The 13,038-nt window shown below is 34.6% G+C and overlaps 1 protein-coding gene and 1 long non-coding RNA gene across 5 annotated transcripts; both read left to right on the top strand.

Moving 5' to 3' along the window:
• The first annotated feature begins 4,691 nt into the window (after positions 1-4,691).
• On the top strand, positions 4,692-8,089 carry LOC110819150 (uncharacterized). 2 transcript variants are annotated; one of them, XR_002540626.2, is made up of 3 exons: positions 4,718-5,280; positions 5,354-5,447; positions 7,759-8,089. It is a non-coding gene; the product is annotated as an uncharacterized LOC110819150 (long non-coding RNA). The 2 variants fall into 2 exon arrangements; XR_002540625.2 differs by lacking the exon at positions 7,759-8,089 and having other exon boundaries at positions 4,692-5,280; positions 5,354-6,083.
• Positions 8,090-9,499: 1,410 nt separating this feature from the next.
• LOC110819149 (high mobility group B protein 3-like) lies at positions 9,500-13,038 on the top strand. Of its 3 annotated transcripts, none has more exons than XM_022048234.2 (8): positions 9,500-9,658; positions 10,309-10,405; positions 10,508-10,636; positions 10,735-10,792; positions 11,006-11,050; positions 11,539-11,619; positions 11,722-11,766; positions 12,738-13,038. In XM_022048234.2, exons 2-8 carry the CDS (start codon positions 10,326-10,328, stop codon positions 12,801-12,803), a joined length of 504 nt encoding a protein of 167 aa, XP_021903926.2. In that variant the 5' UTR covers positions 9,500-9,658; positions 10,309-10,325; the 3' UTR covers positions 12,804-13,038. The 3 variants fall into 3 exon arrangements, with proteins under 3 accessions (XP_021903926.2, XP_021903924.2, XP_021903927.1); XM_022048232.2 differs by having other exon boundaries at positions 11,719-11,766; XM_022048235.2 differs by having other exon boundaries at positions 9,560-9,757; positions 11,719-11,766.

Genomic DNA, 13,038 nt, shown 5'->3' with positions numbered 1-13,038 from the left:
GATTTTCTAGTCTACCCGCTCATTTGACCCAACTCACAAAGAAAAATATTAAGTTTGAATGGAACAAGAATTGCGAAAGAAGCTTTACAAAGCTCAAGAAGAGGTTGACTACTGCATCCCTGATGGCTTTACCAAGTGGGACGGGTGGATATACAGTGTATAGTGATGCATCCCACCTGGTGTTGGGTTATGTTCTGATGCAGCATGACAAGGTCATAGCCTATGGTTCTAGGCAATTGAAGGGTTATGAAAAAAATTACCCCCCCCACGACTTAGAACTTGTTGCCATCATTCACGTCTTGAAGACTTGGCACCACTACCTGTATGGGGAGACTTTTGAGATTTATACCGATCATAAAAACTTGAAGTACATATTCACTCCGAAGGATCTCAACATGTGTCAAAGGTGTTGGATAAAGCTCCTCAAGGACTACAATTGCAATAATTTGTATCATCCGGTCAATGGCAATGTGGTAGCCGACGCGCTCAGTATAAAAAAGTGCAGGTATGTTAGCTCACGTCATAGTTTCTTAATGTAGGGTAATATGGGCCGCACAACAGATACAACTTCAGGACTTGAAGAGAGTTACATGCTTGACTCATCTGACTATTTAACCCAGATTTGTCCAGAGAATAATCGAAGCTCAATCAACTGATTCTACCATAACAGCTCTTAAGAATGATGCAGAACAAGGAGAAAATTTAGAATTTTAAGTCTCTACCAATGGGTTGCTCAGATTTCAATATAAGGTGTGTGTTCCAGATAACAGTGAACTAAATAGGGACATCATGACGGAGGCTCACAGTTCAAAGTTTGTCATGCATCCCGAAAGTACTAAAATGTATCAAAGTATGCGACTCCGATTTTGATGGAACATGATGAAAAGAGGTATAGTCGACTTTATCTCCAAGTGTTTGGTATGTCAACAAGTTAAGACAGAACATCAATGCCCAGACAGATTACATCAGTCATTACCGATCCCGGAGTAGAAGTGGAAACATATCACAATGGACTTTGTGACTAGGTTGCCTAACTCCTACTCAGGACATGACACTATTTAGGTAATTGTCGACCGACTCACCAAATCTTCCCACTTCTTGGCTATCAAGATAATCGACCCCTTGGACAAGTTAGTAAGAATATATATCCAAGAGATAGTCAGGTTACATGGAGTTCCAGTGACAGTGGTATCCGACAGAGACCCTAGGTTCACCTCTTGATTTTGGTCTACTTTTTAACAGACAATGGGAACAAAACTGTTCTTTAGTACCGTATTCCACTCTCAAACCGATGGACAATCAAAGATGACGGTTCGCATACTAAAGAATATGTTCTGAGCTTGTGTTCTAGACTTTGGGGGCCATTGGGATGATTATTTACCTTTGATAGAGTTCGTCTATAATAACATATACCAAGAAAGTATCGGCATGGCCCCGTACGAGACATTGTATGGCCACCCCTGCAAGTTACCTATCGGTTGGGAAGAGGTTGGTGATAGAAATTTATTCAGCCTAGATATTATAGAATAGACTACAACCAAGATAGTTAAAATCAGGAAGAATATTCAGACAACTCGGAGCAGACAGAAAAGTTATACAGATACACAAATGAGTGGTTTAGAATTTAAAAAAGATGATCGAGTATTTTTTAAGATCACTCATTTCAAGGAAATCAGTAGGTCTGACAAGATAGAGAAGTTAAATTCCCAGTTCATTGGGTTATTTGAGATCTTATACCGAATTGGTACAACCACCTACAGACTAACACTATCTCCAGAGCTATCTAGGCTTTATAATGTGTTCTACATATGCATGCTACGCAAGTACAATCCAGACCCCTCACACATCCTGTTGCACGAGCTCCTTTCACTCTAGGAACATCTATCATATGAGGAAGTGTCAGTATTCATTGTAGACCAGAAGAGTAGAGTACTTCACAACCGAAAAATTTTATTCATTAAGGTTTTATGGAAGAACCATACGCAGGAAGAAACCACTCGGGAACTGAAATCAAGCTTCAGGGCCTACTAACCCAAGCTGTTCGACTGAGTGAAAGAATGACCAATTTAAGAGACCAAATTTTCTTAAGGGAGAGAAAGTTATAATACCCAGACCAAAAAAGCAGTTCGAGATAATTTTTTCTCGTTAAATTATTTTATTAAAATAATTATTTAATCTATTATATTTTTATTTTATTGAATTTTTGAGAAAAAATGAATTGGAAATGAGATTGAAAATAATTTTTAGAAAAAAAGGAGTGAAAATTTGAGTTCATGAGTTGTTTTTGAAAGAAAAATTGAAAATAAGGGGTAAAAGTGCAGAAAGAAAAAATTCAACCTTATGCGACAGCCAAATCAGCAATGTCGATGAACCGGAGCACGCCACGTGTCAAAATACGCTGACATCGGCGCCACGCAGGCGATCTGCGTGCCCAGCGATCCGACAACTAAGGTTCAATCCCGCACGCGTGAACGACTCATATTCATTTCCTCATTAAGCACTATTAGATAGACGAGATCATTCGCGATGAACAATTCAGATTCATCCACGCAATCGACCTAAATAGGCAAATATTAGACGACCCTCCTCGCTCCACGTCGATGCGAATGGACAATCTAGATTAACGCGAGATGAGTATCAATACCTCGTGTCGTAGGGGAACCCAAACCTTAGCTACTAGTCCCGCCGGAGAAGAAGAATCATGCATCGGAGAAGAAGGCCAATCAACGATCGCCGCTGTACCGGAGCCACCACCAACTGCCAAAAAGGTAAAATTTTCCCCTACCTACTCGAAATTCGATTTTGAGCCTCCCTATGGCCATATCGAGCAAGAGAGACGACAGGTGAGCCGAAAATTACAGGTAAAGCTCGGTGGAACTGCTGCGGCCAAAACTCAAAAATCCCTCCGATGAGCCCCTTCCTGCTTTCTGTTTCACGCAATTTTCTGATTATTGTGTTCAATGTCTTTTTCTGTTTAGGTTAACCAAAGAAGGAACCCCAACTGCGAAGGAGGACCGGCAGAGCCGCTGCACCCAGAGACCTCCTCGTTGGTAGGTTCGATTTTTTATTATTTTTTGTCCAACCGACACCCCTAACGTGTTTTTCCATAGAGATACATGTAAAACTAATCAAAACTAGCTAAAATCGACTAGACTAAGGTGAACCACCACTGTGGGCGGCGAAGCCAGCGCCGAAGCACAATGGCGACGCCGTGCCGAAATCCTAAAATTGGCCAAAAAGAGTTTTGGACCCTAATTTGGGATTTTTAGGTACGTGACAAGTGTTTTAGATTCTACATAAAAAATTTAGGAAACTCGAGAACCATTAGGAGGTGTAATAAATAGCACTGTTTCAAAACACCGATCCAGGTAAGGATAACTCACTATATTCTCCGTTACGATAAATTTAGGGTTAACGATGTATAATTTTGTATTTTTGTAAAAATTTAGAAAATTCTAAAAATAATTACATGTCCCTAGTGGAGTTAGAACTGGTTAGTTCATAATTATTCTGATTTCTTATTTATTTTTCTGTACTATCCTATTTGCTTATTACATATTGCGAATGTTTTTAATTTATAGTTTCTATGGTCTTATCAATTTATCTAGTTACTCGATCTCTTGTTATGATAAACTACATCGTCTGTGTAAATGTTGTCTATTTGATATGTAAATATAATATGAGATATTAGTATGCATTTGTTGGTTAATTTGTTGATAGAAATCTTTATATGAAAAATTTGCTGGGTACCTAAGAAAAAGATAGACAGGCCCGGTACATAGAGAATCCTACCATAAACATTACTCCAGTCGAACAGGGGCTGAAAAGTCTGTTACTAGAAAGGTTCGAGAGATATAGTTCACCCTCATACCGGACGAGGTATCGAGGTGATGGAATGTTTGGCATCCATTACCAGATGGGGTATGACAATAACCAGTTAATTGTTAAAATTAGATATTGGGTTTATGAGTAGGGGACATCCCTATGGACCCCCAAGGTACCAATAAATAAGTAAGAAAGAAAAATTATCGTCTCTTGTTCTCTTGTGCGTGAAAATAAAAAATGGTATGGACATGAATCTTTATAAGTTAGTTTTTGAAAAATTCGTAATGGTAAGTATCAAAAAAATATCTTTAAGTTAAATGTATTTAATTAAAGCAATGCTTCATTAGTTTTTTTATTTTTACCAATCTTCAATTTTTCGTATCTGTTATTAGTGCGATATTCTTACTGAGTTAGTATACCTCACCTTTTTATTAACCATTTTAGATGAAGAAAACCAAGATTCAAATCCCGATCAATAAGAGGGTTGTAAGTAGTTCATCACCCGGACTCCCTTTAAATGGTAGTGAAAGTTGTCTTAGAATGCTTATTTATTCGCTTTTTTTTTTTAATTACCATTTGTCTTTTAGAAGGGATATTTTCGTAACCCTATTGGGCATTCAAAATTATTGTATAAGAAATGTAAATCTTAAATTTATTATCCGCTTCTGCATTTAAATTATAAATTCATTTCCTTTAAAGTTTCGGGCCTTTACAGGTTTCCTTTTATTACACTTACTTTATTACTTTATAAGTATATTATAAGTTGATGGTGATTAATTTATAATATTTAATTTAATGTAAATAAAATTTAAATTTACGAATATATTAATGAATGTAATAACCAGGCCCCAAAGAGAGAAGGGAGCCCAGGCCCAGGACAAGAAAAAAAAAAGACAAAGAAACCCTAGCAAAAGAAGATGAAAGATAAGGAAATGAAGGAGGAAGAAGGGGGCATGGCGTGCAGTGCCTGCGGCTAGGAAAGGGGATGTCGAGCACGTAGTGATTGGGTGCGTGGCACGCACTGCCGAAGAAGAAGAATAAAAAAAAAGAAGAAAAAAAAGAAAAAAAAATGAGAAGGAGGAGGAGGAGGGAAGCAGGGTGCACGACCAGAAAGGCAAAGTTGCGTGCAGTGCTAAGTGCATGGCGTGCGGTGCTGAGCTCACGATGTGCGATGTTACGCTCGAGGTGCACGATGCTGGGCGTGTGACGTGCGAAATGCAGTGTTGGGTGCGCGACGCGCAGTGCTTGGCGCACTGTGTCGAGCGCACAACGCTCGTTGTTAAGGAAGAATGAGCAAAGCACATGTTGGGTGGACTTGATCCGTATGAAGCAAACCACAACACAACATTCTAGATCTGTTCAAAGATCCGTGTGAGGCCAAAAATCAGGGAATCAAAGAAAGAGACCAAAACCGCACTTTTTTGTATAGAAAGCCCGAATTCAACACCGATTTCGGTAAATTTTCTTCCATCTAATATTCAATTATTATGTTAAATTAAATTCTTAATCATGTATATGAAAATTTTAGGGAAATTGGGAATATAAAGCTGAAAATGGAGCTGACTGTAGGGAACCAAAGTCGTTCGAAAGTTTTGCGATTTTTTCTTTCGTTGGAGATCCTGGTAAAAATTAAGTTAGTTTTCATTTGAGGATTTCATGTTTTCATAAAATGATTTATTGATTTCAAAATAATTAATTTAAAAGTTTGATGGATGATTTAAGTGTTATCCTAAAAGGTGTTTTGCAAAGTTTCATATGTATGTGAATGAGTGTGTATTGAGCGTCGGTGTTGTATAGGGTATATGTATAATAATATGGATACATATATGTCGGGCGTGAATGAATATGTAAAGATGTAGTATACTTAGGCTAATGTTTGTTTAATGCATAGGATTCTATATATAAAAAGTAGATGGATTCTAGGGCGTATTTACGTATGTAGCTATATATATGAGTATGTAATATGTGTTTACATATATATATATATGTTGATATATATGAAGCTGTACAAAAATGTAAATAGATATATATGTATGTTGGTATGAGCGTAAATAATCTTATGCATTAAATCCATATGTGTGCAGGTGTAAAATAATATAGGTAGTTATGTAGGTGTAGAAACTGCTTATATGCATATTTGAAGTGAGGATATAGATGTATGTATTTTGTATGAGTATAAGTGATTTATGTATGTTAAATCATAATTAGGTGAAATATGTATATTGTAAGAAAGTATATATATGTACATAATTAGAATATGTTTATGGTTAAATATAATGGTACCAAGATAAAATAAGTTAGTAATGTGTGTAGATATGGATTACGGTTGTTTGTTGCTTACGTAGTACGTTAGGTGTGTGTTTAATACGATATAAACTGTATATGTTGGACATACATGTATACATGTTATTTTTTGCTCAAATGATTTTACATGAATAGTTTGTTGTTATGTATACTCATTATGGGTGGAATGAGGTCACATCTCAGTTGTGTAAATAGGTGTATGAGAGTGATGAGATTGGTTGTTGGCTATGTGAGTAAGAATATAAATTAATATCATTGTTGAATGTGAATTTTCCTTTAAAAATATAAATCTAATATTTGGGTAGAAAAAAAAAACAAAATTTCAAGAATGTTTGGGTTCTGAAATTAGGATATGAAATAAAAACAATCTTTGAAGAAAAAAAAACTTATAAAGTATCATAGGAGAGAGTGTATGGACTTGATACATAGGGTGAACCCTACCGTGGATATGTTCTCAGTCGTACATAGTTGGAAAGTCCCATACCAGATGTGATTGAAATTGGTTTAGTTACACTCATACCGGACGATGTATTGAGATGGTTTATAATTGTGGCGCTCATTATCGAATGGGGTATGAGGATGACTAAGGAACTGTAAAGGAAATATTTGTACATCCGCGTGTAGTGAGAATCCTTATGGGCCCCTAGTGATACCGATAAGGAAAACAACAATATGTAATGTAAGTGGAAGTGATATGGATACGTATCTGGTGTGATTGATAGTATTTATGAATGAAATGAAATTATTTAAATACAAATCCATTACGATATGATGATATTTATAAATAATAATTATATGTACAGTACCTAGATATAAATATGTTAGAATGGGTAATGAAAAAGATGTAGTTCTTGATTGTTTCTTTTGTTATACTTTGTGATAATGATGATGTAGAATTTTAGTAGAAAAAAATAAATAATTTTATTTCTCACCATTTAGTTTGTTACACCTGGGTATTTATAGAATTCCTAACCTACTAATAAGAAAATTTTTATTCTACTAGAATTCTAATAATATGAAATTATTATTCTCATATAATCCTAATTACATAATACTAACTAATTAAATAATAAACTAAAATAATAAAATATTATATTGAACACCCCCCGAGTTGGGCAAGGATATTGCACATACTCAACTTGCAAAACAAGCTCTAAAGAGTCATCATGCAATCTACATAGGCGTACGCACGCTCAACTCGGTTCAAAATAACTCGTCCTAACTCAAAACGACTTGACCCGGCTCAACACGGCTTGACCCGGCTCAACACGGCTTGACCTAACTCAAAACGGCTCGAATCGGCTCAAAACAGCTCGACTCGGCTTTAAAATAACTCAGGTTTGGTTTTAAAAAGGCTCAGATTTGGCTCTCAGTCTTGGCTCTAAAACGGCTTGAAGTCGGCTCAAAAAATAACTCGAAGTAAGGACAGATCTTTGAACGTGCACAGAAAAACGAAATGACACGGTCTTTTTTTCCGGCACCTGTAGATGTACGACTGTAACTTTTTACCAGTGCATGTGATGTGCCGCTGCATCTTTTTACTGGCGATTATAAATGTGCGACTAAAACTTTTTACCAGTGCTTATGGTTGTCGATTGTATATTTTTACCAGTGCTTTTGCATGTGCAGGTGCACTCTTTATACTGGCACCTGTGGATGTGCGGCTTCAGTTCTTTACTGGCACCTGGAAATGTGCAGCTGCAGCTTTTTATCGATTTCTCAAGAATACGAGTGCACTTTTTACCAACAGTTTCAGAATGCGGCTCACCTTTTTATCGGCGTCTAAAATGCCACCAAAAATATTGTAAACACCATAGAATACATCAACGAGTTCAAATCTATCTTGTGTTATTTTAGGGTTTGAAAATAATTCTGAAATTAGATTCCTAAAATAAGATTATTTGGTTCTGATACTATGTAAAATTTTAGGAGAAAAAAATAAATAATTTTATTTCTCACCCTTTAGTTTGTTATACCTAGATATTTATAAAATTTCTAACCTACTAATAAGAAAATCCTTATTCTACTAAAATTCTAATAATATGAGATTATTATTCTCATGAAATTCTAATTACATAATACTAACTAATTAAATAAATAAATAATTAATTAATTAATTAAAATAATAAAATATCATATTCAACAGATGATGAGTATGGCTGTCTTGCAAATTGAATTTCTATAAATATAAAATTTGCATTGGTTTTATCAAACCTGTATGAATGTGTGTGTGCATATCTCTGCTTTGAATACTACTTTATTTCTACTAAGTCCGTGAAGCTTACCCCAATTCACTTTTCTCCTAGTGCAGAGTAGTTCAGGTTAGGAGGGAGTCAAGACCAAAGGAAAATTTCGAAGAATCCTTTAACTACCTTCGATATTTATTGTAAAATATATCTGAATATATTATTATGATATAAATTCGAAAGATTATTGTAAATCTCATAAATTACGACTCCGTACAAGGGATGTATTATTAATTTATAGATATCAATATAATGTTGCGCAAAAATTTATCAGGTTCACATGTGAGATAACGCTCATTTCTCTTTAAAAAAATCGGGTCGTTACAATGAAACTATGAAAAAAAAAAATAGATTAACTCTTAAAAAATCTATTATATTTATAGATAAAAAAAACATTCCAAAAGAATTACTCTTTCTTAATTAAGATAGTTATAGAGTAGAAATATGATTTTTTTTTTTAATAAATTAGTGTTGTTTATTATTAATTATTTTTATTATTGTAGTTCTACTACTAGTTTTTACATTAATCTAATACATTTAAAAATTCAGTTATAAAATAATTTTCACAAAAATCAAACCTGTTACCGGAAGAAGGGAGCATAAACTCAACAAATTAATTTAATTTTACCAATTAACTTATTAATAAACATATATTTAATAATTAGTTTTAATAATTTTGATGATAAATAAGTTAAGAAATTATTGTAGTTTCTTACACAGACAAATTACGTTGAAGTGTTCTAGCATGATAAATTTTTTTATTTTATTTTTAATAAAATTTAATTTTTATAAAAATTTATATATTTTAATAATTATATAATATTTATACAAATTTAAAAATAAAATTTTTAAGTCACTACATCTAATTATCTTCTTCCCATACCATACAGACTTGCAGAAGATAACAAAAATCATGGCATAGCATAAAGACAACAGGGAAAAAGACTCGAGCTCACCAGCAAGAGAATAATACGCACATAACATATTTATATATATATAAATATATATACTACATCAAGCTGACGTGTAGATAACTTTACCTCTCGTTGATGCTAACCAATCACAGCCCAAGAGCTGAGTCAGCTATATGCAATTTACAGAACTATTCCCTCAACAAGAAGACAAAAACTCTTGTCAACTTCACAGGACTTCCACCTGGTTGTCACCTGCAAAAATATCTTCCTGCCTTTACCATTTTTTCTCTTTCCTTTTCTCTCTTCTTTATGCTCTGCTTAAGTTTTCTTCAACCCCTGGCCAGTCAACCTTTCTCTGCCATCTAGCCGGTATCTGAATTTTTCTACTTTTATAAAATTATCTGCTATATTTGATTCTTCAGCTTCAATCTGTTTGTTAAAAGTCCTGGCTGAGCTTCTTTTGTCTGGGTATGAATATAATCATGTCTATAATTCTTTTCTTTGTATTACTCCTGAAACTTTCCTTGTTTTAGTTTGTGGCTTGCCTTTGTTTTGAGAATCAAAGTAGTTTTAGCTGTATGATTTTTCTGTTGTGTATGTAAGGTTTGACTTCTTAACCCCCTGTTTGGTTCCCTAGAAAGAGGACGAAGCTTTGAATTTCATATGCATGTGTGGTTTTTTATGGGAATTTTGGGTGGAAATATGTTCTATGCTATCTCAGCAAAGTAGGGTAAATTTGATTTTGCAGTTTTCAGAAGGATTGAAGCTGATCAAATATAATCCTTTCTTTCTGTGTGTATGCATATATATCTTATCCTTTTTTGTTGATATTCGATACAGTGATCTTGCCATTTATTTCTTATCTTTACACTTAATGTCTCTGCTCTTGTCTATGACCATATTAATCTCGCTTCAGCTAGCGAATTCACACTTCCTATATGCCCTTTTGTTGCTTGCTTCATGAAGCTTAGATCATATATAGACTGTAATTATCTTTTAACTTAGTGATGTTGCTTCAGGAATCTTCCTTGTATCCATGAAGTTTACGAGGGGTAAAAGGGCCTTAAAGAAGGATGCAAATGAACCATCAAAGCCTGTGGAGGACAAAATAGTCTTGTAATATTGCCTAGTTGAATAGCTGATTACTGAGTTATTTAATTCATTCTGGTTTTACCAGTGAGTGAATTCCAGTATCATGTTTTAGTTTCTTCCTCTCAGGAAGGTTGGAAAGCGGAAAGCAGCAATACAGGCTAGTAAGAGCACCGAAAAATTGGCCAAGAAAATCAAATCCGGGGATAAAGATCCAAACAAACCTAAGAGGCCTCCTACTGCTTTCTTTGTTTTCCTGTAAATTTCTTGCATGATCAAGCTTAGATTTTTTTTCTGGGTTTTTTGTACTTCTTTTTGGGAAGATTGTATTGAAAAATGACTTTTTAAAACTGCAGAGAAGAGTTCAGGAAGGTTTACAAAGAAGAGCATCCCAATGTGAAGGCTGTCTCAGCTGTAAGTAGCGAACTATAACATCATTCACTTACGGTTCACTTATTTTTTGAGTTCATAAGCTCATAAAAGTAACTAAAAAATTTGTTTGCTAAAATATACAGTCCCATGACTTTTTTTTTTGCTAAAATAATATAGAAACTTCTGGATTTGGTTTGTTAAGGCTTCTTTTCTTGTATGATAAACTGAGTTGGGCATTGGATTTTACGGTTGAAGGTAGGGAAAGCAGGAGGACAGAAGTGGAAATCCATGACACAAGCGGTAAGTGCTAAGATATATACATCCTGGAAGAAACTTCAATTGATTATGTTTTGTTTTTGAGGGCAAGAAGTAATGCTACTGTAATGGTCACTTTAACTTGGAAATGCTATGGATTCTGTTCGTAAAGGTGATACATAAACACCGCACTATCGCTCCCACTCGACCTTGCAATGCACCTGGCACGTGTTTGATGACTTTGATACATTGATGCATGGCCAAACCAACGCGTAATATGGTAACTCCCGGGGCCTGAAGAGTTTGAAGGAATACTGGTTGCTGAAATTGAGACATACATATGTAAATAATGTCCACAAGGATGGAAAATTTATAAATAAACAAGTTTAGTGGAAATAACTAGTTATGGTAGAGGCTAAAATAAGTTGTCATAGTAAGTTCTCTCCATCTGTGGTTTGTACCTGGAATTTTAAATCTTAGCGATGCTCTGTAGTTTAGCCTGATTATTTTCTGCTGGGGCTTGGATTTGGCAGGAGAAAGCTCCTTATGAAGCAAAAGCAGCAAAGAGGAAGTCGGAATATGTGAAGCTCACGACAGCTTACAAGAAGAAACAGGTAGCTTTCTGTCCTTCAAAGTTTACAAAATAAAGAAATTGATGCATTATTTATTTCTTTATCTTAGATACTCCATTGACTTGCTGATGTTTCATTCAGGAGATTGTGGACGATGAGCGCGATGATGAAGGCGATGACAATGCCGAGGTAATTAAATCAAGCTATATATCACCCCTTCGAGGATATCTCTCAATTTTGGCACAAGTATCAGTTATTATGTGATAGTGGATCTTAATTCATCATATCCTAAACTAGATTAATGCCAATGATAACTTGAATTTTCATATTGAAAAATATGGTTATACGCAGACCACAAATATTATCGAAAGAAATGTTATCATAAACCGTGATACTCCAATCACACATCAGAAAAAACAAACTACCTTTATATATGAGAGGTCAAGTCGTTTATTGCTAACAATTTGAACTTAAGTTCTGAAAGCAAGTAGTTTGAGCCCAAAATGTTTTTGGACACTGGTACTTATGTTAAGGCATTAACATTTAGTAGTAGAGTAAGTGCTAGTCGTGGCTGGAGATGATCAATGGGGCAGCTTACTCGCTAACCTGCCTAGATCCATCTTGTTTGAGATGAGTAAATCTGTAAAATATAATGAATGATATAGGACGGATATGGCTAGAACAAGTTATACCTGTAACAGGTACAGGTCGGTATGAAGGATGTATCCACCCCCTTGTTTAAAAATTTACCATGCATAATGTGTATAGAGCTTGGGTTTCTATTAAATTTTTATGTTTGAAGTTTGATTTAAATGTTGAGTAATATTTTTATTTTTAATGTTATATCAATTACTACATGTTTTCTTTTAATTTTTGGACAAAATACATTGTAATCGAGAGGTGGGGCAAGCAGGTAATAGGCCGGGTTAATTAGTACGGTTTTAAATTATGATTTGTAATGGTAATATGTGATCTTAATGAAACTATGAATCGTTTAAATCATAGGGATTTAAATATTCTACTCGCACATTGAAAATACATGACTTTTATGATATGTAATTCTTATGAATGGTGCTGGTTATGCAACAAAGATACAATTTTTTCTTTGTAATTATGATACAATATCTGTGTTGACACAGTCATTGCTTGTTTATTAATAGAATGAAGAAGAAGAAGAAGATGATGATGATGATGATGATGATGATGATGAAGAAGATGATGACTGAAGTTGGAAAGTCTTGTTTCTGGTCCTACAAATGATAAGTGAAGATGCTAAATTTTGAAGTTTCTGTATGTATATGCCCTGTGTGCAGTTCATTTCTTCAGTGGGAAAAAAGAAAAGAAGAGAAAAAAAAAAAAATTAAGCTCTAAATGCTTCCATATGTATTAGCTGTCTTAAGTTTGATTCTATACTTTCTGATTGATGTTAATATTTCTACACAATGCATCTCCAAGTTATTA

The sequence above is a fragment of the Carica papaya genome, chromosome 2 (genome assembly GCF_054855325.1).
Source record: "Carica papaya isolate Zhongbai chromosome 2, ASM5485532v1, whole genome shotgun sequence".
NCBI classification, from domain to species: domain Eukaryota; kingdom Viridiplantae; phylum Streptophyta; class Magnoliopsida; order Brassicales; family Caricaceae; genus Carica; species Carica papaya.
Note: the sequence above shows the minus strand (reverse complement) of the source record. Positions and strands in the feature narration are given on the sequence as shown.